Below are 27,695 nucleotides of genomic sequence, written 5' to 3'. Positions count from 1 at the left end.
TTACAATAATTTGAATGTCCTGGGGGGAAAAGGAACAAAGGAGAGAAAATACTTTAGATCAGACGGATCGCCAGAAAAAACAAAAACTCGCTTGCCCCTCAGGGCTTCCGTAGAAATGTCACCAAACACACTAACAGAGACATTATTACTGAGACAACGGATAGAAATTTCACTGGACATTTGAAAAACATTTGTTTTAGCTCGTACAATCAATACGCAATGAGTCATAAAGTCCTCCAACACATAAACATCTTTAACGTACCTAAATGCTCTTTATGTAATACGTTCTAAGCAGCGTTTAAAGAGAAAACGTGTGTGTTTTCGAGGCAGGAAGTGCCAGTTTAGCGTGGCGTCCAGACATGAGGCTTCCATTAAGTGTGCATGCTGGACACGGGCTGAACGTGGCCATGTGGTTGGCATATTGGGGAACTTCTCACAGGAATTCTCATATGTGAAGACCATCTCAGAGCATGGCAGAGAATATACTCCGAAAGACTCCCCGTCTGCCAACCACAGTAACCTTATAACCATTAATGACCAGCTTTTTTTTCCCTTCTCGTCGATCCTAAAAGGCAACGTGTTGGAAAAGCGGCTTAGGGTGTGTAATCAAAGTACAGTCCCAACACTTGAATGATAAACCAGACGGAGTATCTGTTGGACCGTCCTCACTCCTCAAATCACCGACTGTCCTGTCATTAGCAGAAGGAACTGACTGAGCAGAATTAAAGGAAAGCCCCGCGTCTGTTTCCCACGAGGCCTCATTTCCAGGCAGTGCAGATGTGTCATTACTCATCACGTTTTGTTATATTTTACATTTAATTATACTGTAAATCAATGGAGAACAATAAAGTTTACTAGTTATGGGAAGCTCTACTCAGCCGGGGGACACAGCTGTGTGATGTCAACTTTAAAGGAGATCTTTCAAGTGTGAGAACAAAATGTGCTGAGGTTAAGACATTTTTAACAGATTGACTGTGTTACAGAGGGTCATGAAATTTCAAAGACGACAGTGTTTATCCGGTAGATACTTCGAACAAAAGACACTTTGGAGTTGCATCATGGGACATGTAGGACACAACTCTTAAAAATAGTTGCCACGTTTGCAACCAGGCATCAGCTTTTGGCCTTTTTTTAGTCACCTTACATTTTTGAGTAATTAAGATACTATGCAGTTTTACATCAGCTGAAAGCGAGGTTTGGGCAGTTATTCTAGAAGCATTTTTTGGTATATTTGAAGAAAATCTCTTCACGTCCTGACGGCTGACGCCAATCAATAATTCAAATGTTCTGAGGGGGCGTGACTTCAGCGCTCTATATAAACGATTGGGCAGTCAACCTGTCTGTCTACCTACGTACCTTTGCTACAAACCTGCCTGCATACATCCACTCTGACCTCTCTCCTTCTACAAGGCGAGGTGGATGCACTGCTAAACCTATTCGCGAGCTAGTGGCACAAAATGGCAGAGATGGCGCAGACAACATTTCAGTGCTAACGCCAGTCGTGTTCGTTGTGTACGTTCATTATGATAACATTAGGAGTTGTATTGGATAAAGTTGTATGTGATTAGCAATGACAACAACGTGCTGTGCTCACAGTACACAGCCTCTGTGCCTGCTCTTTAGCAGCTTGCTAACTCAGTAGCACAAAGCAAACAGCCCCTGACCAAAAGAACAAGTGAGCAGCAGCAATAGTGACAGACTGTTGTTCAACTGCTAACGAAGTAGCACAAAGCACACTGCCCCTGAACCCAACAAAAGACCAGCTGCGGCAGCAACACGCTCCTGTCACTGCTAATGTTAGCATAAAACACACACTGTCGCACTTTATTGGACAGAGGTACATTTGTGACAGCTCTTTTGCTTGTGTTTGCAGTCTATAGTCAGGCAGTGGCTTTATAGGGAGGATGTGGGGTACTTTTAAAATTTTAGCTTGCTGACATGCCAACATCAGCATGCTAACATACTCAGAATAACAATGCTAACATGCTAATGTTCACCACCTGAGTTTAGCAATTTTGCAATTTTCTAACATTTGCTAGTTAGCCCTAAACACAAAGCACAGCAGAGGATGATGGGAAGGTTATTTGTTTTGCAGGCATGTCATGAATTACTGGACAAATTAAAATTTCAAGAGGTGTGAAAAAAGTCAACCTTGCGGTGGCGCTAGAGGAAAAGTTGGACATTTATCAAGAAGATGATGAACAGATATATCAGTAGAAAAACTCTAACATGTCTGAAAAACACTCTGCAATAATATTGTGCTGTGAATAATCTATACTGTATAATTACATATTAATTATTCATTTAGGATTCTCTAAATTGGTGCCTTTCCATAATTCATGAGCTTATTTGAAGATTTGGAAACTCAAACAGACGGTTATGATCCCTCATGTTTTTCAAGCTCTATGTGACAGTTCACTGTTTGTATTTTACAGCCACATGGCAACAGCAGGACAGCCGACCCTTCATTCCATCTCCCGGCTACGCCTTACCACTACATAACGTGATTAGCTTAATCTGGTTAGGCTGAAATAATGACCGTGGCTGTGCAGGCCGCGCCATGTTGGCAAGGGGGCTTTACTGGGGCGGGCTGGAGGTCTCTGCCTGGCATCAGTGTTATCCACGGCGCCGCCATGCCAAAGCTCCGACCGGCACCTGCTGGGTTTGGAGTCTTGATATGGATTCAGGGGATTTTGAAGGGGAGATAAGTAGGTTTAATGGTGCTCTGAGTGTGAGTATCTGTCAGTCAGCCCGTATTTTGGGGGTTTAAGGCGACGTCAAAATGACACCGGCCTCTGTGGGAATCGATCCCTCTGGAACGAGGCGACGCTCGCGCTGTGTTTTGAGCAAAATTACAATCCTCTGGTTTCACTTCCAGGCTTGTTTAAGCACCAACTGTCAACATGAAAGGAGTCAGAGCCGTCAGCAGAGTGAATACGACCCGGCCACAGGCAAGTGTGAGAGAATCACCCTCTTTAATCGCTCTAACCACATCATCCAAAACACTCATTAAGTCCACAGGAATGAAAGTTTGGGTCTGCAGTGAAGTAATGTGTTATGGAGGCAATTACCACACAGATATTTAACATGGAGGACATTAACTGGCAGCATGCTTTTGTTCATTCTGTAAATAAAAATCAAAGACTTGACTGACACGCTGTCGTGTACTGGTGTTTTCTGTCCGATGGTTTACGCCTGAAACACATTTTCCAGATTCCAAATCAAATTACTTCTGCAACGTGGAGTGGACCACTTTAATCAGCCCGCGTTGCCATAGCAATAAGCAATGTTTTTTTCCACTGTGGATGCATTTTAGTCTCTCTCCCCTCACTCCACCGTCCTTCAGCTTAATCCCGGTTAATTTCCCTCAAAAATGTTTAAATGTTTTAATAAAAAGAAATTGGGTTTAAAAAGTGTCAAAAGTCTTGTGGGATTCTTTTTACAAACAAACGTTTTTCGTATTTTATTATGCCGTCACAACAGCAATCCTCCAAAGCCCACTGTCACTTGTCCATACCTCTTCTAACACAGCATGTCAGAGCTGTACGCTGCCTCAAAGGCTCAATACATCCACAGTTTTAATGTAGTTGTGCCTTCATACTATCATTTATTAATCTTATGCTAAAAAAAAATGAACAGCAGTTAATTAAAACCACAAAACACTGATTGTTTTCACAGTATACACTGGGATCTGATTTTATTTTATTGTATGTTTTGTTCGCAGTTGTAAACAAAGACTCTCATATTTTCAGTTTGCATTCATGTCAAATACACGGATGAATACAAACATCCTGAAAAATACTTTTCAAACATCATGTGAGACAACGGGAACGAAAAAGGAATCTTCCATCTAATAGATGACAGTGAAGAAGGTCCTTTGGTGTCAAAGATATGTTTTAAAAAAACTTGGGAGAGCAGAAAATACTCTTCTCCCTTATTCTGATGTATTCTGATATATGTGCCGCATCACGTTCTGGATACATGTTTATGAGCAGACGTTCATGTCGGCAGGCGGAGGGGATGGCGACGGAGTGACAGCTGATGGCTGCTAGGTCAGAGTCGGACAACATTTATGCTGATACCTGGACATTTTCCAGCCGTGTTTGTAAGGACAGAAGCAGGTAAAAACATCTGTTCCACACATTATCAAGTGGGGGTTTTTTTTGCCTATATATTGATTGATATATTGTTATTTCTAACATGCAAAAACAGTACAAAGAATAAAATAAATAAATCTTTCAAAAATCAACAAAAAAAATAAATAAACAAATTTGAAAATTTAACCTAAGGAAACTTAAAAGTTGCAACATATTAAACTTAAATTGCCAACATTTATTCCTCCGCCCGGGTTTCTCTTGTCCTCACAGTCCAGTCGTGTCTGAATGAAGCCTTGAGGAACATTTACATGACGGACACGTCGACGTGAAGGACAGAAATCCATCACTTTAACAGCCAGTGAAGCCAGCAGTGAAACAGCTCCTGGGTCTGTAAAGGGTTTAAAACTTAACTTAAGCTTTCTGCCTCTTTCTCTCTCTCACACACACACACACCTATACACTCCTGTATTAACCAGGCAGAACGTCTCAATCTAGCAGTCTATTCAGCGGCCTCTTTGACCACTCTTGAGCCTTCTCACACTCTCTCCAGCCTCGACCCATTCACACACCGAGGCTTATCCAGCAGGACGAACACTGGTGGGGGGGGGGGTCCCAGTCATCCACTGGTATGCCACTTGTCCTGTTTACACATTTGTCACCCTCTTATTTTGGGTGCAGAGTGGGTGAAACGAGGCTCGAGGGGTGTAATGTGCACAAAATTGGAATTCCTTCAACTTTTGAGGGGTTTAATTCCCGATATCAGTGGAGTGTTTCACAGTCCAACACATCCGTCTTTACAAAGCCAAACAAAAGGCAGATCTCTTCAGCAGGCCGGTCTATTTTAGTCCTCTTGCCCTCTGCAGAAATCCAGGCTTCAGTCATTTAACCTCAAAATGCTGTGTAAATACGGCACGGAGTAATATAGCGGGATGCTCCCTTTTGTGAGCCCTTAATTGTTTCCCATCATTAGCAATGCACCCGCCGCTCACAGTTTGTTTGTTGTTTGGGGGATGGATGGAGCATTCGGGGAGTCGCTTGGGGGAAGAGATGGGTGACGAGGAGAGGTGTGGGGGTGGGGGAGCCCGGCATTAAAGAGTTAAAGAAAAAAAAAAACCCGGCGGCACATTCAGAGATGTGGCCCGGCGCTGATTATTTTCTGTTTCAAACGTGTTGCAGGGCCATGCAAATGGTCCTCGGTGCTTCACATGCGCGTCACACTTCGGGCTCTCAAATGGGCCACAAAGGAAGGAAATGGTTTCAGACAGGCAACCGGGACCCCCGAAAGCTGGGGTCACGGTGTACACATACCCCCCTCAGCTCGGGCCCTGCAGCTCCTGGGAACAGACTCCGGTTCCCTTAGAGACGCACGCATAATCTCCTGCCTCACACTCATTAGCACACACGGGCAAAAAACAGCCACTCTCGTGCATAAAAATGTGCACAGACACACACACACAGATGAACACACTTTCACATCAACGCACACACACACATGCCCCGGCATCTCATTTCACATGAAACACAGAAGACAAAGATCCTCCAGCAGCATCTTCTTCTGTCCCTCCATCAGATGAATTTTCCCTGATTGTTTGTTAAAATGCTGCTCGTGTTGTCACTTTTTGTCGGCGTGTGTTTGGGTGGGCCCGTCCACTGCCCGGCTGCAGAGTTTCTCCTAATTATCAGGAGCATTTCTGCCTTGTCATTTTTAATTTCGCAGGAATTCGAGGAACTCTCAGGGAGGTGCAGAATTACTGCACCTTACCTTCAGCCCCGACCTCTACACGTTACATCTCACACTGATGTTTCTGACAAGACGTCCTGTGCAGCTCACCTCACAAGTCAAAGCTGTTTACCTTCTTTTTTTTCTTTTTTCAAGGTGGAAGAACAAGATGAAAAGTTGATGTGGGAAATGTCTTCATAACAAAATTGCATTATTTAGAAATCCAGCTCACGGGGAGCTCTGTTCTCATTAATTAGGAGTCATGTTTCTGACCATCTGATGATTGCAAGTGAAATATTCACTCTCCTTTAAACCGTGTTTTGGTGTCCAGCGACTCCCGATGGAAATATGTGGCTCTGTAGCTCCTAAATGCTCCACTATGTTCCCCAGAAAGTTGCTAACTTTGACTGGCTGCCATTTGGTGTTGAGCAGGTAAAGTAATAGTTGTCTGCTGCAACAATAAATAAGGCTGAAGCAGAGCTGCACGATACGGTAATAAAAAATCATATTGCAATTATTTTAGACAGATATTATTACTGCGAAATGATTCTCGATTAGTGAGATGGATCATTTTTGCATTCGCATTTTCATTTTCACTAAAAAAAACCTTTGGGAATAAGACCAGGGCCTCTCTACAGCACGGCTTTATAATCCTGTTTTCTCACACATTTTACCTTAATCAAAATATTGAATTGGCTTTATTGCAATTTCGATATTATCTGGATTAATTAAGCTTCTCTAGAATGAAGTGGGCGGCGAAAAGGCTCTTTTAGCAGCACGGGGCAGCAGAGGGAGGCACCTTTGTTGGTTGGTTTGTCAGGATGAGTCTCGGCCCAGAACAAACCACACTGAAATTTGGTGCAGATCCGGATAAAGGGACAGAGTCCAGTCATATTTAGGTGGCTGGTATGAGTGAGTACAAAAGGAAACTTCTGGGCCTTGGCAGAGGTATACGCTCTACTGTGGGCCATTGCAGTCGGTGCATCTGATAATATACTGTATATTCCAGTCTGTTTGGGAGGACGGGAACACCAGACCTGGATGTCAGGAGACTCTGCCAAAATAAAGACCGGCAGGAAAACAGGCAGACAGGAAAGAAAAGATGAGCGACTGGCACAGACGGAGAATAAGACCTCACGTCACACTGACTGATATCTTCATTCTGAATTTCTGCTTTCTTGCTGGTACCAGAACTCACTCCTGAATTAAATACCACTGGTAACGAATGATAAAGAAAAAGAAAAAGAAAAAGCGTTGGAATGAAATGCATGTGTAAATATATCTGTAAATCTGGTGTTTGTCACAGGTTTCAGGCGTCAGCGTGTTTATCTCCCGATGAATATCTATTGTTTTAGATTCAGGCTGTTGACAGTGAGCAGCCTCGGCATGTGTTGGGTAATGTTATAGTATGGAGATAAATCCTTCCAGACTCCGCTGTGCGACAGACATTCCTGCTGAATAAGGTAACCAGCAGGCTGTTTTTCTCCTCAGCTTTAAAAACTCAGAGCTGTTACCTCGACCTCGTCCAGCGTGTGACTCATGCAGAGACGCTGATTTCACCTCTGATTACACTGGCATTCACTTTCAGCACATCATTACCTCATAGACACGTGGACCCATGTTTGCATGTGGTCAGGACGCGCACACACACACACACACACACACACACACACACACACACACACACACAGTCAATATAAATCCCAGAGTGGAAAGCACAGACAGTCCAGGTAACGTCTGACACTTTCCAGTCTTAACTGCAGCTTGTGTCTAATGTTTTGGTGTTTGTGCATTTCTGTTTTAGGACGTCTCTTGTGTTTGAGACCAGACAGCCATGAGGAAAAGACACAAAAACAAAATATATCAGTTTAAATTAAGATTTACTTGAATTAACTGAGCTTTTACTCACTGTATTTATTTGATTAACCAAGTTTCTAATTACTTTGCAGATTGCATGCTGCAAAAAAAGTGTTTTTTTTAATTAATTCATTGTATTAGCAATCAGATTGAAACAAAAAAGCATTGATCTGACTTGAAAAAGATGCTGAATATTGGATTTGATAATCGGCCAGGTCAATATTCAGTCGACTCCTAGTATACAACATATACATGCAGATATATGTATAAGTTTTACTTTACTTTTAAAATCAAGTCGTGTCAATTTTATTTATACGACCACAAATCACAACACTTTTTGTGAAGAGCACAAGTCCCACAAGAGGAAATTATTTGTGGCATAAAAACACAATGAATGGCAGGTGGGTCGGTAGTAGTACAGTTACAATGGTCCAGCATTTCATCATATTTCATTCCACTCCCAATCTCTCGTATCCTGTTTCCTGTCACTCTCAAATAAAACGGCCCAAAAAAAGGCTCCTTTCATGAAGATTTTTATAATCATCCAGCCAAAAGACAACTACATAAATGGCAGACATTTTTACTAAACAGTACAGTCCTCATGACCTTGTCGGGAGCGCAACAAACAAATTCTGTCCGCACACAATATAAAACACAACAAAGGGGCAGTCGTTAAAATCAGCAAACGAGAAGCAATTTAAGGTATATTTAAATTAAGTCGGGGTTTATTAGATGACAGAGCAAGAAAATAACAGTGAGGACAGAAAGGAAGAAGAAGACTGCTGGTAGGCATGCACGCCAATAATGCACGAGCTAATACACTTCATAAAATCAGCTTTGCAAATGTTTTATGAGGAAGGAAACGTTCTCAAAACCTGAAGGATACAAACAAATCAATCATAACAAGGAAAACTCCACAGGGCAGCTTTAACAACGAGCCTCAGACAGCGACCATCACACCACCGGGTGTAATCAAAGTCAGACCAAAACACACGATGTGATCCTGATCAGAAGTTCACCAAAATGAGAGATGTCCCATTTTTCATTTTTTCTTCCCGATGCCAGGAATCTGTGTTACTGAGAACTGATCCAATACCAGTTTGTTTAAAAAAATACAGATATTGGCAACTAGTGCAGTAAAAACTGTTACCATACAAGGGAGCGGGACGCTGCTGGGCAGCAACAGTGTCCCGAGTTTGTGAATTTGCTTGAGTTGTTTGTTTCTAACAGGTTACATGTGGGAAGAAAGTCAGAAGTGGGTCACTTTGAGCTGTATTGTGAGTCTGAAAGAGACAGAAAGTCAGACAACAACACAGAGAGACAGACAGACAGACAGACAAGCCATGAATAACAGACGAGACAGACGAGCACGAGCAGCCTGGCCTCTCTCTGTGTCACAGCGTTTCCTACAGTCTGCATGAAGTCAGTGAGACACGGGACAGCGCTGCATCCTCGCCCCCACCAATCAGAGGCTATTGTTCGTCCTGCTGCAGCCAGAAGACTGAACGGGACCTCTCCAGTCAACTGGGTTAATCAGCGAGTTAGCACGCCGCCGTCTCTCATATGGGACACCATATGCATGGATGGACATTTAACGGGACGCACTGGGGTGACCCTCTCATGTCTCCATCTGTGACTGAGTGTACGGGCGAGTAAAAACTAATTCTGAGCACTCGTGTTTGCCATATTTGGACAGAACGCCAAAGATCCTCTCATCCTGTGTTTTGTTCGATCCAGCCTCCCACTGAGCTTGTTCCCTTTTCACAAGGCAGCTATTCTTCATCTTTCTCAGCTAAACAGGAGCCAGCAAGAGCCAGCTGACCTTCGACCTCCCTCCACTTCCCTTCTTCCCCTCCGCCTGACCTCTTTCCTTCACGCTGCGCCCCTCATCTAGTCCCCCAAACTTCAGCTGTAAATCCAGCTCATCCTCCACTTCTCCTGGTCATCCTCCACACTCCCCTACACAGGGAGGTCGTCACTTTAAACTAAAAGGAAATCAATTAAATCCTTGTAATGATCAGTGTGCGATCACAGTGCTTCGCTTGAAGACGTATGATCCAGTTACAGGAGCAGCTCTGTGAAAACACACACACACATGAAGACACACACAGAGCTGGCTGGAGACAGGAAGGCTCCCGGAGGAGGTGGATGCAGCAGGAGAAAGAAACTACTGAGGTCAAACGCTGGTGACTTACTGCTGCTTTGGTTTTAGTGTTGAAATTCTCCAGCTTTGGAAATATGAACTGTTTGGATCTGAAGGATCATGAGACAAAATTGTGTTTATATTTTACAACCTTCTTCTTTCAAAAATAAACCTTTAAGATGAGCTCTCGAGGGATCAGAGCATCATTTCCCATATTATTCATTTCTTTAATAAAAAAATATAAATAGAAATGAAATAATAGGATATTGGCTGAGATAGAGACAGAAGGAAAAAGGAGAGAAAACCTGCTGCTGATCAATGAGACGCACATCAGAGAATACAAATAGAGAAGTCAGCATCTCAGTGTCAGGCGCAGACAATATTGAGAGGGATGGGAAGTGACTGGGAACAAAATCAATGCCAGCTTTTTTCCTGTTGCCTTCGCCAAGGAGGTCGTGTTTGTTTGTTGGTTGGTTGGTTTGTCAGATTTCCTCAAAACTTGGACGGACGATGTGTCTCAGCCCAGCAGGGACGCCATTAACTGTCGGTGCAGATGCAGAGAAAGGGACGGGTCCAGGATTTCCATCCATCCATCCATTTCATTAAATTCTCAGGGACCAAGTATGGACCATGATGAAAAAAAGGCATATTAAGGTGGCTTGTGTTTATGAGAGAGTATAATTTGATGCAAATCCACATAAAAATACAAATCCAGTGATTTGCTTCTGTTTTCCTAGAGGTTTTTTCAGCTGCTATACAGCGACAAACAGGATACTGGAAAAGGCTTCATTGAATTAAAGGGGACTGTCGTGCCTAGGCGGAGGTATGCACTCTACTGTGTGCCATTGTAGATCCTTTATTTTTCATTTTATTCCAGATTTCCACTTTAAGCAGTTTGATAACAGCAGTTTTCAAACCAACAGCCTCTTATATCAGACAGTAAACCGAACTTTCTCTACTCTCTTTATTTTTTCACACCGGCTTTCTGACAACCGGCAGAAAAGTGTTTTCACAGACTGATTATAATCCTGACGAGTGAACTGAAGCCGCCTGTATCCTGTTAGACAACAGATGGGAGTTAAAGGGTTTATGACACATGACATAAACTAGACGTCAGGATTAAACGGTGACTCAAGTATCAGGAAATTCATTTTCTTTTTCATATGCTCCATTTTTATGAGAGACTGCCACCCTGGACATGTCCTGTGTGCGTAAATATACTATTATCATGTTTCACACTGGACAGTCAGCGTCAGATTAAATGTCAGTCCTGTAAATCGTTCACAGCAGGACGCCATCATTTGCAAATCCATTTTGGCCTCAACTCAACTGAATACAAAACAAGATATACACTCATAAATTTGATGCTTGCAAACACGCAATGTGATAACAACTCAAACCAGTCACCTGGATGTTCTGCTTCAGTATTATCACACGCTACGAGGCTGCCAAACGGGAACATTTCGGCTGTATTTCACAGGAAGTAACAGGAAGGTGTTTCTGTGGCAAAACCTAAGCAGAGCACGAACGCAGCATTGTGACGAGAGAGAAAGAAAAGAAAAGTTGCAGCGTAAAGAAACGTTTGTCTGTGGTTTTAACATTTATTCCGGCGACACGGTTGAAAGAACCGCGGCGTCCCAACGCTGAAGTAACACGAACCACACACAGAGATTTTTAACCTCACCGCCCGCCCAGGAGTGAAATAAAAAACACGTGAGTCATTTTGCTTTACAATGAAATGACTGAATTATTCAACCCACACCGACAAGAAACGACAGGACGACTTCATGACTGTGAGAAACTCGAGCTTCAACAACAAAAGACGGATTCAGCAGCAGCTTTGTCCTTCAACAAACACAAACGCCTACACTCGTACTTTCTGCTGATCCTTCTGACTCCATCACATCTGATACGTATTAGCTTTTTATCCGCGCAGGTCTAAACACTGTTTGCATCTGTATTATTCCCCCCCGCTTGAGATGCATTCAATCTCAATTTGTTGTGGTTATTATTCGACTTCGGATGGAAAAATCCCCCCACAGATAAGTCATCCGGGCAGCGACTTCTCGATCAGCTCTTTAAGGACAGAGTGGAGAGCTGATGAGAACGACTCCACGACGAACGAGCCTGGTCCCAATTAAAGCCAACTTATCCTGAATGACATGTTACAATACATCCAGCTAGAAGAAGAAGGAGGAGGAAGCGTCTGGGAATCCCCTAATTGTAAGCAGCCTACAGGACAAGTGCAGCGGGCAACAATTCACAGCTAAATACCAGAAAGTAGAGAGGTCTCTTTTCTTTTTCTTTTTTCAACTCTTCCTTCCGCTCTCAGCTTCCCACTAACTGAACTGTCTCACAATGAACAGTCACCTGCTTTTCATTTGGGGGAAAAATGCACCCCAGGCATTCCAGTCTCTCCTTCCTCTCCTCCCCCCTGATCTCCCCCACCACCACCACCACCACCACCCCACCTCTCTCTCTAACTCTACATGCATTTCATCTCAGTGAGGTGGATCCCAGGGAGGAAATTACTCAGTCATCCAGAAGTGAAGAGAGAGAGGGGGGGGGAAAAAAATCCCTTCTTTTTCACAAAACCATCGGCAGCAGCGAGAGGAGGACAGAGCGGTCATCTCGGCTCGGTCGTCAGGGTTTGGTGGTCTCTTAACTCTCTGAGAGGTACGGTGGATGACAGAGAAAGATTTTCTTCTCTCTAATCAAAAAAAAAGTAACAATCGTTGGTAGATATTCCTAAATTTGGAGGATTGGTTGTCTGGGTCAACCCTGTGATTGTCTGGCGACCAGTCGAAGGTGTACCCCACCTCTCCTGAGAGCAACTCTCAAAGACAGAGCTAATGGACGGATGGATGGATGCTGTTATCAGTTATTTGAAAATGTTGCATTCTGGGACATAAAACCGAGGAAACTGTTTTGTTAATGTAGATGTTTTGTTATCAATTTCTTTTCTTTGCCAAGTTTTATTCATGATCATCTTCCTGCACTGACAATTATCGACCAAGAGTTCAAGTTCAACCTGAACGTTGGTTATTTGTATATTAAATAAGTGTTGTTTTTAGCCATGGTCCAGTTTTATCAATCAGATATTCAAATTATTGATAATATTCATATATCATACAGCTGAGGTGATGAGCTACACAGCTTTTATGACGCTGCACCAACATGTTGTGTTCCCTTTGTTTATTATAACCCGGATGTTTAATCACACTCAAGTCAAATTTGGTTTGCACTGCACATACTCAACCACTTACATCTCAAGTCTGCACAGTTCTCCAACAATTACAAGCCGGAGAACTTGTGCAGTTTTCCCCTGAAAACAGTGTGTTAATGAAATGAAACACACAAAAAGTAGAAAGAAATCCAAGAATACAGAATAAAGGTTGAAGGACACTGAAATACAGCAGAATTAAATACTTGCACTGCGTCTCCTTCCACCTTTAAATCCTAAAATGCTTAATTTAACTCGATGAAGAGAACAAAGACCGTTCTTGTGGTTTTATGAGGTGATTTTATCGGCGAAACGCACCTCAGGCCTCTGAAACAACGAGATGGCAAAGCGAATGAAACAAACGGTTCAGCTCCAAAACAAACTGCGCGCTGCTCGTAAACATTCCAACGTGATTTTATGATTTGTTTTGTGCGAGGACGTGTCCAACAAAACTGTCTGACACGAACGAGTCTGATGAAGCCACATTTGTCAAAGACAAAGCGAAAACAAAATCAAAGAATAAATGAAGAGGGAGATAACATCTGTACACTTTAATTTAATCACCTACAGATGAAGATACTGTGCTCTTACTCTTTTTCTGCCAAGCACTGTGAGCGTAAAATAAATGATTTATTATTGCTGTAACACAATTACGTTGTGATTTCCTGGCCTGGCTTCAGGTATGTGTTTTGAAATCTTACATGAAATCCATATCAAGCAACTAATAAAAGTTCGGTTTCAGCGAATATCCCCAAAATCAACCCCAAGATAAGCTTTCCGTTTTAAGAAAACAAATCCGTGAGCTTTCTCCCGCTGTATTGTGATGTAGCTGCCTATGAAAATAAAGGATACACGTGGAACAAAGATGGCTACGAGCCCCGCGGAAAAAGCAACAAAAGACGACCCCTGCCAACAGCATCGATTCTGCGGGATAACACAAGTTTAATCAAAGACAGCTAAAGTTCATCACGAGAGGCGACTGCCAAGGGAAAACAGCACGTGCTCCATATCGCGCTGGGTTGGCAGGAGGCTCAGACGCTTGGACGAGAGCGATGAAACCAAAACCATAAATGTTCTGTGGGAAGGACGAGGACGACATGTTTTCAGGGATTTTGTTCTCATGATTAGATCTCATCATTTCCTGGAGAGTTCCTCTCCTGCTCTCCAAACACTAGATATGAATCACTTCTGAATGTTGCCTAAAATAAATACAATTCACATAAATCCAACAAATCACCGACAGAACTGCAAAACCAAGTCGAGAGCGATAACGCCGAGAAAGCCTCAAATCCTCAAATCCTCGTCCACTTCGGATAAATGCACAGGCGGCGCAGCAGGACGCTGTCAGCGCCACTTCCAATGAGCTTTGTTTGGCCTCACACTTGAATGCATAGGTATCCACGGGAGGTCTCAGATCACATCCAGAGTTAGAGGTTATCATGGCATTAACAAGTTCTGCGGGCCTCTTCAGAGGGGACCCTCGAGGGTCGGACCGGAGAAATCACGCCAAGAGAGATCTCGAGTTCCTCGAACGATCCGAGCGCTACAGCTGGCACAGCGAGGACATAAACACTGGAGTCAAGGAGAGAGCTTATCGTGACCTCACAGCCTTCATATTCACACAAACGCACGCACGCTCAGGTTTTTGGCAGCAGGTTTAATAAAGTGACATGTTCCCTGAGTTTGTTATTTGTTGTCTTGTTAAAATATCTTTTACATAAGTTTTGCTTGGACGCTCCGTTCTGCTCTGGCATGAAGACTCACACAGTTTGAGTCAACATGTACATGTAAGGAGTGTTTGGGCTCGTAATGGTTGTGTTTCACACGAGATGTGAAGCACAACCATATAAGGTGGCTTACAAGAGGCTGATAAACAAGATATCTGACCTTTAAAGTCAGACTGCGTGACCTTTGCTGGACAGCCGCCACGCGTGTTAAGTGAATGGAAAATTAAGTAAATGGAGCGGTTCAAATTTGTACGTTTTATAAACTACACGTCATTTAAACTTTCCTACAATGTGTGGAGGTGGCTGCCAAACCAGAGGACGGTGTCGGAGATGGTGTTTTGACCTTGTAGGTGTGAAACCGCTGGATGTTTTTAATCAGACATCAAGAAAATGTTCAGCCGTAACAGGAGGAAGTCAAAACGAGATCTTCTACTAACCCAAAGTGTTTTTTTATGCCTCAGCATACAAGTTGCAAGCAAACTGTCTCACCTGCAAAGTCCAATCAGATTCCCTACATGAAGTATAAAGACAAAAATAACAAACATTTCCTATATGACAGTAAATATCCCATATCATACCTGGAGCTACGGATGCAAAATACTAAGTAAAATCCATGAAAAGTGGACACTTTATGACCCCAAAGCTGAATTGCTTTGCACTGTTTATCTGCCTAAACCTGACCCGACCGTAAGCGCAGCATTGTCACAACAGAACACTGAATAAAGAGACACGTAAAGTTGCAAAATAAAGAAAGGTCAAGTTTTACAGGTACAGTCTTGAGTCACAATACAGAGAGTTACAAATGTAAATAGAAGAGAAAAGTCTGAAGACAGCTGGACTGATTAAAATAGAAGTGCGTCTGTTTTGTGAGACTGGCGACTGAAACGCGTCCTGTGTAGCGACGCTGTGAGAGGTCAGCTGATCGTCAGCTGCTCCAGGAGACACAAGCGGTTGTAATAATCTCAATTTCTGTTTCAGTTTTTGTAATAGGATGTTTGTTTCTGTTCAACAGAGACGAATGCGATTTCTGTTCTACCAAGTAAACACAAAAGATGCTTGTGTTATCAAAATCACTGTATCACAGCCGATTTGTTTTTTTCAGTACTGAAGGGGAGCCCGGCCCCACAATGAGCTTCCTGTTAGCTGTCCAGTCTTAACTACTACCAGGTCCAAACACCTCGACTGACTCCAGAGCAGCAAGTCCCCACAGTTGTTTCACTTCACAACAGTGACCTCTGACCTTCCTCGGTCCCAAGGGAACTTAGTTAAGCAGCGCTAGTACAGCAGTGAAAAGTGCTGAAAAGTGTATCTCACGTCACTAATAAAACTGTCCACACAAACCAAGGAAATTAAAATAATGACACGACAAACTGACAATGTTGCTCTTCATATAATCGTATCAGTCGGGACATTAACAAAGAAAATGAAGGAAAGGTACGGGGTAATTAAAATCAGAAAGAGTAAATCATTTGTGGATTAGAAATCTGAACAGATAATGTGATTTCTTGTCATCCAGAAGTGACATTTTGATCTGAGGTGGCACAAGAGGAAAGTTAATGAAGGCAGGTGGATATAAATGAATGGGTCTATATTTAATAAAAGTCTACCCAATAAATCAGATGAGGGCCAGACGATATCCCAGGCAGATTAAATGGAAATCTCATTATTAGTTATCTTGAGAGGTTGATAAGGACTGAAGTGTCGGTCAAAGGGAAGTCTGACGGAGATAAGTTCTGGACAGAAGGTCAACAGGTCCCCAGAATCAAAACACATCATCGGGTGGAAACCAGAAATATTCACGCAACAAAAACCAACAAGAATCCATCGAGACTGCAGCGTTTTGGGCTGATTTTATTGTCAAAATGTAACAAAGCGAGAACAAAAGAGATCCATTATGATACTTCAATATAAATATCTGGACTTAGAAATGCTTTTCATTGCAAAACACTGTCATTATATTTTTAAACTGTGTGGTCCTGCCACACATGACTCAACACAACCAAAACCACATGTAAAAAATATTGGCTGTATAAACTTATGACATGAAATAACTTACTGAGCCATAACTTTATTTATGACTGTATTACTGTTAGAAGTGTCTTCATGATGGGACATACGGGAGGATAAAAGGACAAATATCACTACTTTCTGGGGGGCCAAGCTGCTTTAAGTCCTTCAGAGACATGAGGTAATATTGCACTAAATCATCAGACAAAAAGTTGGAGGGGTATGATGTCAGGGGTGATATGGAGATAATATTACTATAAGTCAGAGCAGAGGGAAGAAATGAGGGAACTATAGCATGTATTTCTTGTTGCCAGTTCACATGAATCACTAAGCTGCAAACTGAATTAAAAGAAGAGAAATCACAGCGAGTTTGAGGGTTAAAAACCTGCGTGAAGTAGCAAACACTTTTCCTTCTATAGATCGTTTTTCTTTCCTCTGTGGCTAAATTGGTTTTAAGGGAAGTACACAGTTTATCACCCAGAAAAATGAGGATAAACTGACCTTTCTGTGGCCTGTAAGTCCATACTCATGGGATCAAGGGGCGCAAAATGGAAAAACCTAAACCCAGTCAAATTTCTGAATCCTGAAAACTCCCTCCATGGAAAGCCAGAAGGCCATGCTTGGGAGGTTTAAGGCCAATGTGCCCAGTGAAGCATGCACAAAGCTGGGGGTCTCTTCAGGAACCAAAGGGGTGGGTGGGAGGGGTTACACAAAGCTCAACAACTCTCATAAATCAACCGAGCAAGGGTTAAACTTCCCCCTTTTGTTGTTTAAGATTTTTCAACCAAGACCCGAAAACAGCGACAGCGAGATGAAACAGAACCAGTCTTGTTGCGAAATTCCTCCGGATGGCAACAACCGGGTGAGCCGGAAGACAACCGCATGGCAAATCCATTAAGGTGAAAAAAAACATTGGGGCAACGTAAACCCAGATGTTACAATTACAAAAAATGTTGCTGCATTTCAAAGAGGCCCCCCACATGTGGAACATTTTCTCAGCTCGAATCGGAGGTAATCTCAGGAACTCGGATCGGGGAAGGGGATCAAACTAGCAACAGACCAAAAGCGGAAAAAAGGAGGTTCGGACAGGAGATGATTTTTAAAGAGTTCAGACCGCCTGATACTTTTACACGTGTCCTAGCTTTCAGAGGTGAAAGTCAACAGGTTTGGGCATTTGTCTATTTTCAAGTCAAAACAGCTGAAAGACCGATGACCTAACATTCCTGAGATGACACCATTTCCCAGTGCGATCCTTTGGAGACCCAACTGTGAACTTGGACGGACTGAGAGTACGGTAATGGATATCGATCATCCCGAGGAGTTCTTTGAAGCCTGACAACTCTGAAGGCTTAGCCGAGGGTCAATAAATTGCATTGACACGACTGTGAGGCAGCGATCTGAGGCGGCGTTTTCTACAACAGCACCTTGTTCGGTTTGGAAGCACCACCTGGACGCGACTATAGCCTGGCTCACACCTTTTCACTTACACCTGTTTTGTCCATCACCTGTGATTCTTGAACGTCCTCAAAGTTTGCGTGGCCTTTAAACTTTCTCTCAGAGGGCATTTGACTTGTTTCATAGTCCCTTTCAGAGAAACCTGATAAAACTACCCCCTTAAACCCTTTTTTTGGCCTTTATTAATTATTCACAATGTTTGGCGGCGGAGCGAGACTCCTCCGAAGGTCTTCTTTCAAGGCCCGTCCGTGCTTGCTTTGCCCTCCGATCTCCCCCCGAGCATCTTCTGTTCATTTCCTTTGTCCTTCAAGTTGTTCCTGTCATTTCCGATATTTTCCCGAGCACTTTCTCTCTGCTTCTTTGCTGGAAATATCTCCCTTTATCCAGGACCGTCCTGCTCTGACAGGAGGAAACCCTCCCCTTTATGAGGCCGGGACGAAGGAATAGATCTTGTCTAGTTCGTGGAGATGGTCTGTTTCCTGCATCTGTAGTCACTCACGCTCATTCTCCCTCACTTTTCTGTTGCTTCGTAACAGCTTTTGCAGCTGGACTCACTTCCTCAAGTGCCTGAGGAGTACGTCTGTCTCCATATTATGCTAAACTGATCAATCTAGACGGACTTACAGCAATTTATCACCAGAAAGAAGAAGCACCATTTGACAAGTTCGGAAACTTTTTGTCGTGGTCTTGGAGGATCTTTCCGGGGAGGGGTTACGATGAGTGTTGACCCAAACACTAACCCCGATCTTGTCGGAATAAGGTGTGCCCAGATTGAGGCTGTTTTAGGGCCAAACAAAGATCTGCTATTAACGCAAGAGCTCAGATTGAACCCCGCCCCCTTAAGTGAGCTCGCTTTGTCATACAGTGCTCTGATGCAGTCAATCAGTGACCCGGGGCTTAGCTGGGGGGCTTTGAGACTCTTTTACGACCCCCCTTTCACCTCGCCTCCCGCTCCTCAAAAGAAAGAATGGTAATTAACTGATGAAGAGCTCTGTAAGATTATCCAGTCTCCTCGCCAAGGGCTCCAGCTCTGCCAGCGGTGTGCAGTCATGTCCCAAAGGACCACTGCAGAATGGGGAAGGATGGATCTCAATGGTCTATTCAGCTACTCTCCTCTTTCATCCTCTATTCAGCTGGAAAAAAAAAAAGAGGAGCGCACCATGCAATGTTGTATATTTGAGCCAGGAATGTTCTTTCATATCAGCACAAATTAGGAAAAGCACTCACAGTGTTTCAAGACAAGTGTCGAGGAACACGGTCACAATGCTTTTAGCGTTGAACACACACACACACACTCACACATGAGCACAGTTCCTCACTGACCACATCACAGCTCAGAGGGCACACAAGTGCACAAACAACCCCTCACTGTGAGCGGGAATGCGCGGCAGATTGAATTATACAAGAGAAAGCAAAAAATAGCTGTGTGTCCCAACCACCAAGAGCGAGACAGAGCGGGGCACAGAGGGACCGAGGGAGAGAGAGGCTGGGGTGAAGAGGGCAGCAGATCCATTTAATTCAACTCAGTCGCAGAGCAGACAAGTTTGCAGTCGGCGCATGGAGCTGCAGAGACGAGTTAGAAGATGTTTCTGGAAGGAGAAAACAATACAGAGTTTGTCTGGCGTTCGCACACCCTCCCGTCCTGCTCCATAATATCTCCCTCATTCAAATGTGTCACCGTGCCAAGGCCCCCCACAGCCGAGGTCCCAACCCTCCACCCAACCCCCGACAAGCAGACCACCCAATAGATTCCCTGACCAGCTTGATTTGATTTCCCAATGTGCGGCTCTGAAGTATCAACTTTTTTGTTGACGCGGTACAAAAATCAAACAAACAAAAACCACGGTGGCTCAATGCAACGACGACTTGACTCGTGCACGACTTCTACTGCGAGTTCTGCAGGTTTTTTTTTTAGATTATGCACAAAGTTTTCTTGCAAATCTGTCATAAATGTGACAAGACGTCCCCGGACTGACAGCTGCAAATCAATCGCGATCCTGAGAGAGAAACTCCCCAGTTGAAATGTTATCTCACCCAGAACATGCAGGACAGGCAGACCCAGGTGCGTGCAGGTCCAGCCAGAGCTGTTGGCAGGCTCAGAGAGACGGACGGCATGGTGACAAGCTGGAGTGATGCTGCTGCTGCTGCTGCTGCTGCTGCTGCTGCTACAGACCAGAGGGCTTCCTAATGTATAATCCAGCCTGGAGAAGTGGTGCCCAACGCTGCAGAGCCATGACTATCCAGCCTGTGAACGCTCGTCCGAACTGTCTGACTTGCTTCTTTCTTCTCCTCTAAATTGGATCCTGACTACCTCCCCTCTCCTCTCCTCTGCTCTGCTCTGCTCTGCACTCACTCTGCCTCTCCTCCTCTCTGCCGGGGAAACTTTCACAAAGCTTTTTTTCTGGGGGGGGGGGAGGGAGGGAGGGAGGTGAAGGGCCAGGCTGCCCCCACCACTCCACGGGAGTAAAGGGGGAGGGGGGTGCTCTGCTTATTATACATCTCTTTTGCCCCTCCTCTCTCTCCCTCTCTCCCTCTCTCATCCCCTTGTCTCCCTCCCTCTCTACCCCTCTAAGTCTCACCACTTTTAATTTCATTCATTCCTTGATCCCACCAACTCCCCCCCCCACCCCACTCCTCCCTGATTATCCCCCTCAGCATCCGTCGAACTTCACCTCCCCCCTCGTTCCCTCCATCGCTCTCGCACTGTTTCCCTGTGTGTTTTCTGTGTTGAGCCCATTTTTAATATTTCATAAAGTCTGTCTCGCACTGTGTTCACCCATGTGACGAATGTCCTCTGGCGTTTCTCCCGACACCGGGAAATGCTCGACTCGACTCATTCTGGATCGTCAGAGGAGACACCTGCTATTAAGATCTTCGGTCCATGCTCCAAGTGCCTGAAAATCTGCAAAAAGTTGAGTCGAGTTCCACTTTTAACATTGTTTGATGCTCAATTTTTCGAGCAACAATCTTCGCTCCAGTCACCTGCTCTCACTTCAAGTTCTTTGCATCTAAGCTCGGCCTGCAGGACGTGAGGAAATCTGTCACGTGCAATATTGCGATGACGATAAACAAACACTCGAGTGCCTTCATTAGTTCTTCTCTCTCCGTCCTCAGCCGTCGTGCTCACAAACCTCACAGTCGCCACCAAATCTACACCAATCAATGCGATGGTAGCTGAAGGCTAGCTGGGGTTTTGTCTGATCATTCAAACGGTGTAAAAGGACAGCGCATGTATCCAGAGCTGCATCTGATGAGTGAATACATACAGTATAAATAAAATGATTCTCTCAGGGTCCATGCCCACATAACTTTTTTGGACAGTGTGTTTGGTAGCGCTGGGTTAAAGCACTTAACTTAATTGGTGCTATTAATGTTATTATAACAGATGGATGACTACACAGCTAACAATAAGCTTATAGAGAGCCGAAGCACACCGCTTCCGGTTTTCCCCACAGGACCTTTGTGGTGGCCATGTTGGTGTTGATGACGCGTGTTGAGCGAGACGATGTAGTTTTGAATGCTTTAACACAAAACTACATGATATTTTACTTTATTTGTGACAAAATGTGACTTTCTTGACTTGAAAAATTATCTTTTAACTTGACAATTGTCTCTCTCCATTGACTGCTGTACATTTTTTTCCACAAAAGGTCCCATGAGGTCCACCAGAAGAGGCAGGACTTCAGCTCTCTCTATATATAGCTTTCAGTTTTCAGACCATCTGCTCCCAGAAATGGACCTTTATGTTATGATGTCTGTCTGATAAAGCTCAGTACAGACAGACACGGCCAGAACAAGCTTGTCCTCCATTTTCTTGGTTACCAGGGTAACAGATGAGAAGTCCTGCCCAAACTAAAATATGATTGGTTGATTGAAAAAGAGTTACAGTGACAAACCCAGCCAAGTTCATTAGGAGGCAGCGTGCCGTCACATAGACTCTCCTCACTGGGAACAACTGAGAAAAGATGCTGGCACTGACGCTGACCCTTATCCATCGCCTGCGTCCCAGACGGTCTTTTTCAATGTGTTTATTGCACATGTTCATATTGCGATGGCGAAAAAATAGATTGATTGGTCAGCACTAACAGCAGCTGATGACGAGCTTCACTGGCTACGGTTTCTTTTATATTTAGGCTGTTAAAGGTATCCATCCTGACAGGATTTAAATTAGAGCAGGACCGATGATGAGTGCACCGAATAAAGCTGTATATTTATAAATCACATACATCATCGCGTCAGATGGGACTGGAATAAATGATTAACCAATATGGCTTTTTCAGGGCCGATTATTAGAAGTCAAAGAGACTGTAAACTGATATTTGGGACAGATTTACATTTGCAATAAAAATGTATCTCTTTGTGCCAAAATTTTTAAGTTACTAGCTACTATTCGGCGTTTATAGGCTATTAATTGTGACATGTTACTAATCAGATAGTCTTGTAGGCGGGACACTGTGTGGGAGGATGTTGCATTGAAGCCAAAGTAGCACATTTTTAAATTAGGCAACCTGACAGAAAAATCACCGATACCAATAACACCATTAAGATAAGGCATCTTTTCCTCTCAGTCTCACAGTTTAAGATCATTTGCATGTTTCTAACCATCAGCTCCAAGTTCATTTATCAGTACTAAAGACATAAACCTCAGAAAACAGGTCAAGGTTTATGTTTTAAAAAGTGAATAAAAGTAATCTCCTAGGGGCAGTCGAGTCTTGAGCAAAGAGGAACAGTGCTGCAGTTGGAGACTCTCTGCAGCAGCAGATCTGGTATGCTGGTGTGTATTTACAGCAGGATGGCATATGTGGGACTGAGTGAAAATAAACTACAGTGTTTGAGCTCGTGGTGATGAAGGAGCATGTCAGCCCGTCCAACAGCGCGGCTCACTGATGAGTCTTTTATAGTTTATAGTTTTTGGACAACAATGGAGCTCTATGGCACAGAGGAAGACGATTCATCAGACTCTGGATACACACAACACAATTGGTTCTTTCAATTCATTGTTTCTTCTGGTCTTTAACTTATATGTGCCAACAGTAAGCAGGGTTTCTTTTCCTCCCGGACGGTCTAATTCAAGCTCTTTCAGCAGTTTACATCTGTGGTCAATCACATATTTATCTACATGTATATACAGTGTACACAGTCAAAACGATTATTCACTTCATCACATTAAATCAGATGTTCTTGTGCTGTAAATAACCAAAATGACGCCTCGTGATAGGGTTCAGGAGATGGATGACAAATTAAAGGAAAACATACATAACCTGGCTGATCCAACATTAAACAATTCATTATGAAACACAAGCAGTTTCAAGCACTTCCAACTTCTTTTCAAACCTTGAAAACACCACCAGCATTTTCAAGGACTTCCAGCAACGGTACAAACCCTGAATAAGAAAAATATAGATTATCAGCTGCTTTATTCTTTGACCATTTCAGGCACTACTTTACCACTTCAGGCTCCGTAATCTCCCCCCTGTAGTCCCGAGGGATCGAGCTCTGATAAAAAAGTGGTAGCCTCAAACAAAGCCCCGCCCCTCCATCGCCACCTTCACTCCAGAGCACAGAGGGGCCAGGAAGCAAAAGCTGCTTCATTAAGTTCTCACTGCTCATCAATGACCACGTTAGCCCCCGTGTGTGACTCTTTATCCCCTTGTGTGGTACACTTTCTCACACAGACACACACACACACACACACACACACACACACACACACACACACAGTGGTGGGCAACATGTACCTGTAAACACTCATGGACCCATAATTTTCTAACAAACACACAGAGTTTCTCTCACGCGACTGAAAATCGTCAGTCACGGCCCACTGCTTCCTCAAAACATAAACTATCAAACTCACCATGAGCGTACACATAAACATCCAGCAGCGAACCACCCATCTCTCCCACACACAAACGTGTCCTCACATCTTTGTGACACGCTACGTAAACACACAAACCCACCCACGCGCAGAAACATACAAACACACTAACACTCACCCAGTTGGCACACAGGATTAATCCCCCGGTATTTCCTGCAGGCCACCCCGCTAAAGGAGACAACGTTAGAGAGAAAACGTTTCGACTTAATCCCCTCCAAACCAACACACACACACACACACACACACACACACACGCACACAGTTATACACAAACACACACATTTACTCGACATGGATTTCCTTCTGAGAAATTCAAGAACTTTGTAGAAACAAGTTATTTTTCTAAATTACTGCACATCTGTGTGTTTTTAGATTTTAAGCTTCAGCTCAAGAATTGTTTTTGTTCCCAGTTGATCTTATTTTTCCAATTAATAAAACAATAATATGACAAATACCCAGTTACAGAGTCCAGTCTGAGCCAAGTGATGTTCCCAAAATCTTTAGTTGGACCGAGAGTGGGACCCCACAGACGTGGTGTGAATTTAACAGAGCAATGAAATAAAGAAAAAGCAGGAAATCTTCTCTCCTCCTACTGTCGCAATAATAATAAGTTATAATTAGGCCCGGGCGATATCCAAAACTTTATAGCACCATATTTTCCCACCCAACGGACAATAGTATCGTCTTAACGCCAAAGACGACATGTAGTCTCATTCAGATCCTTTGGCTCCTCATTTTCTCCCCATGCCGCTACATCAGGCCAATTAACCTGCAGTAACCTCCGCCTGCCTGGTGTCATTACCACCATGTCACATATCGACACGCGACGCCGCCGCTGCCACGTCAGCTCAGCATTAACTTTCTTTTCAAAATAAAAGCCAGGAGATGCCATAACAGTAGCCCCATGGTTGATATTGTGAAAAATGTGGCAAAAGACTGCAAATATGGCGATATTTGGTAAATCAATGAGATAAAAATAATGACCCTAGGGTTTGGTGATAATATCACGATACTTTTAGGCCATAATATATTTGATATATCTTGATATTTTTGAAATCTTCTCAAAAGATCTTCATTATTGCTCAGACTGGGTGACAAATATCACAATACTTTTACTACACTTATGTCATAAGACGATATATAGTCTCATATCACAGTAACAATATATATTGTATATATCGCCCTGTCCTGGGTGGAGCCCGACTTCACAGTGAGGCACAAACAACCAACTTGAGGCTATTTTAAAACACAAGACAAGATCACAGAGTGACTGGGCACACTGTGTGTTGTCCAGCAGAGCTTAGTTGTACCGAAATATAAATCAGGACCCTGCCCACCATGTCACTGTCAGCACGCTCTAGTGTGACAGTGCATGATGCATCATTTACTTTTGATAAACAGAGTATCTTCTATAAATAGCACGAGGATTAACTGCACGGCCAACAAAGAGAGCGCAACAGCAGCGATATCAAGTCTTAGTTACATGTGTAAGATTTATTATGGTAGTTATCTGCTTATAAATTGCTTTAAAATTTAAGAGTGACGAGACAAACAGCTCTTTCTCTTTTGGCAGATCACATCCTGACGGGACATCATGACTAATCAAGGACAAAGTGATCTGGGACTAACAGACTTTTTGGCACGAAACTGGTGACAGACTGTATTACTCCTGAAACGCCGTGCACGGATCAAACGGCCAACAAGTGCGGCCGCAGCACCCACTGGTGGTCGCTGAACAAACTGCCTGCACATCTATAATCAAAACACTTGTTCGGAGCAAAGTTATTAAATATAGGAGGGACAGCAGAGATAACAGAGGGAGAGGGGGAGGTTGTAACGGAGCAGAAAGGGAGGACGGCATATTTCCAAGGCTAATCAGATCACTTGTGGGATTTGTTTTAGTACCTCTTTAACCTTGACCATTTCTGTCTTCTTTTGTAAACCAGAGACAGCGAGGCACTTACACAATTAGGAAGATTAACCGGTGTCAGGTCGCTGTCCTTGAACCGAGCGAAGATGAAGCAGCAGAGGGATCAAAGCTGCATGTGCTCCCTGTTACAACAGATTCGATATTTAAAAAAAAAAAAAAAAAGGTTTCAGCAGACAGGAAAGAAACATGAAGCACGTGAGGACGAGATGGAGTGAAAGAAAATGACAGAAAATGAAATAGAGAGTGTAGAAACAGATAATCAGATAGATAAGGAGAGAGTGAACGTGTAAACAGAGGGGTGTGTTCGGTCATTTGGCTGACGTCCGAGATGAAGGGGGGGAGTTGACTTGTTGACAGACAGAGGAAGAACACACTCCAGCAGCCCCCCCAACACACATGCACACACACCCTTCCTCACCCCCGTGACTCCCATCTGTTGAAAACAATACAGAGCAGAGGCCCTCCCTTCGCACAACACTCACATGTGTGTGCACGTTTTTCCTCTGTTCTCTCTGTAACACTGACAGGAAGCAGCGTCCACCCAGCACCAGGACACGCTGACCCGTGCACACAACAACAGCACTCCCACAGCACATGGTGTGAACACTTCTGGCGTCCTCTTTGAACAATTGTCGTGAGTCAACATCAAAGTGGTCGTGTTTGGGATCGGGTGTTTTTCAATTCGGGGTCATCTTCGGAGCGAGGGGCTTCAGGAACATGGATGATGCTAGGTGTTCCTCATTCCCAGAGGTTCATTCAGTAGACCCTAGGGTTGTGCCGATAAACGATGCCATCGTCCATTGGCGACAGCTGATAGTCATCGACTTCTGAGCCCTGATTTGAAAGGCACCCCAACAGAGCGTGAAAAAGTAGTGTGACCCACCTGAGCTTAGTTTCCTCGGCTAACTTTGTTTCGACCGACTGAGGTTGAAAACACTCACACTTGCACACTCAGTCGCTTACGAGGATGAACTGCAGTCAGGTGAAGACCCTGGTGAGGACAACAAGCATCCAGATGAGTTTGCACAGTTTGTGAAAAAAGTGTTTGGTTGTGCAAACCAACTGTTGCATCAGCTGTCCGGGTGGCCGAGCGCAGACATCATAAAGGTGAAGAAGCTGGATGTGGAGGTCTTGGGCTGGTTACATGTGGTCTGCAGTTGTGATATATTGCACCTTAAACTTGGTACGTTAATGTTGTGTTAGCTTGAATCTGTTGCCCCAAAAAGGCCAAAAGAATCGGTTACTGTTGAATACATGGATGCATCTTGCCTGGAAAATGTTGGAATAATGTGAAAGTTTATCGTTCTCAGGGAAAGTTTCTTTTGGGTCGAGTCACTCTGAGAGGTCACAGCACAGACACCCATGAAACTGCATCCCTGGACCTGGCAGGGATTCAGCTGCTTCATAGCACCGTCATCCTCCTGGGTGCACCCGGGCAACTGCAGGTAATATTTAGCCCCGAAAAAGCCACCTCATGGCACAGAGACCAGCAAAGTGCCAGCAGAGGAAGATGCACAACCGCAGGAGAGGAAGACGCACGTTAAAGACCCTCAATGCGTGTGTGTGGCCAGACAGGCAGCCATTTACTGAAAACACTTTCTGCTTTAATTAGAGGTGAGTTTGGTGTGTGTAGACGTATACTGTGTGTGTGTGTGTGTGTG

General features: G+C 43.8%; 1 protein-coding gene across 10 annotated transcripts in view; it reads right to left on the bottom strand.

Annotated features, from left to right (window-relative positions):
* The window catches only part of tns1b (tensin 1b), a 172,824-nt gene that overhangs the window by 120,851 nt on the left and 24,278 nt on the right, over positions 1–27,695 (bottom strand). For 2 of the 10 annotated variants that reach the window (XM_084362723.1, XM_084362722.1), the window contains exon 1: positions 20,264–20,583. The exons of the other annotated variants lie outside the window; for them this stretch is intronic. In XM_084362723.1, the coding sequence (XP_084218849.1) occupies positions 20,264–20,344 (81 nt within the window). In that variant the 5' untranslated portion in view covers positions 20,345–20,583. Of the gene's footprint in view, positions 1–20,263; positions 20,584–27,695 lie in introns of those variants that run through there. 10 annotated transcript variants of the gene reach the window in all.

The sequence above is a fragment of the Pagrus pagrus genome, assembly GCF_965226575.1.
Source record: "Pagrus pagrus genome assembly, chromosome: 9".
Taxonomy (NCBI): domain Eukaryota; kingdom Metazoa; phylum Chordata; class Actinopteri; order Spariformes; family Sparidae; genus Pagrus; species Pagrus pagrus.
Note: the sequence above shows the minus strand (reverse complement) of the source record. Positions and strands in the feature narration are given on the sequence as shown.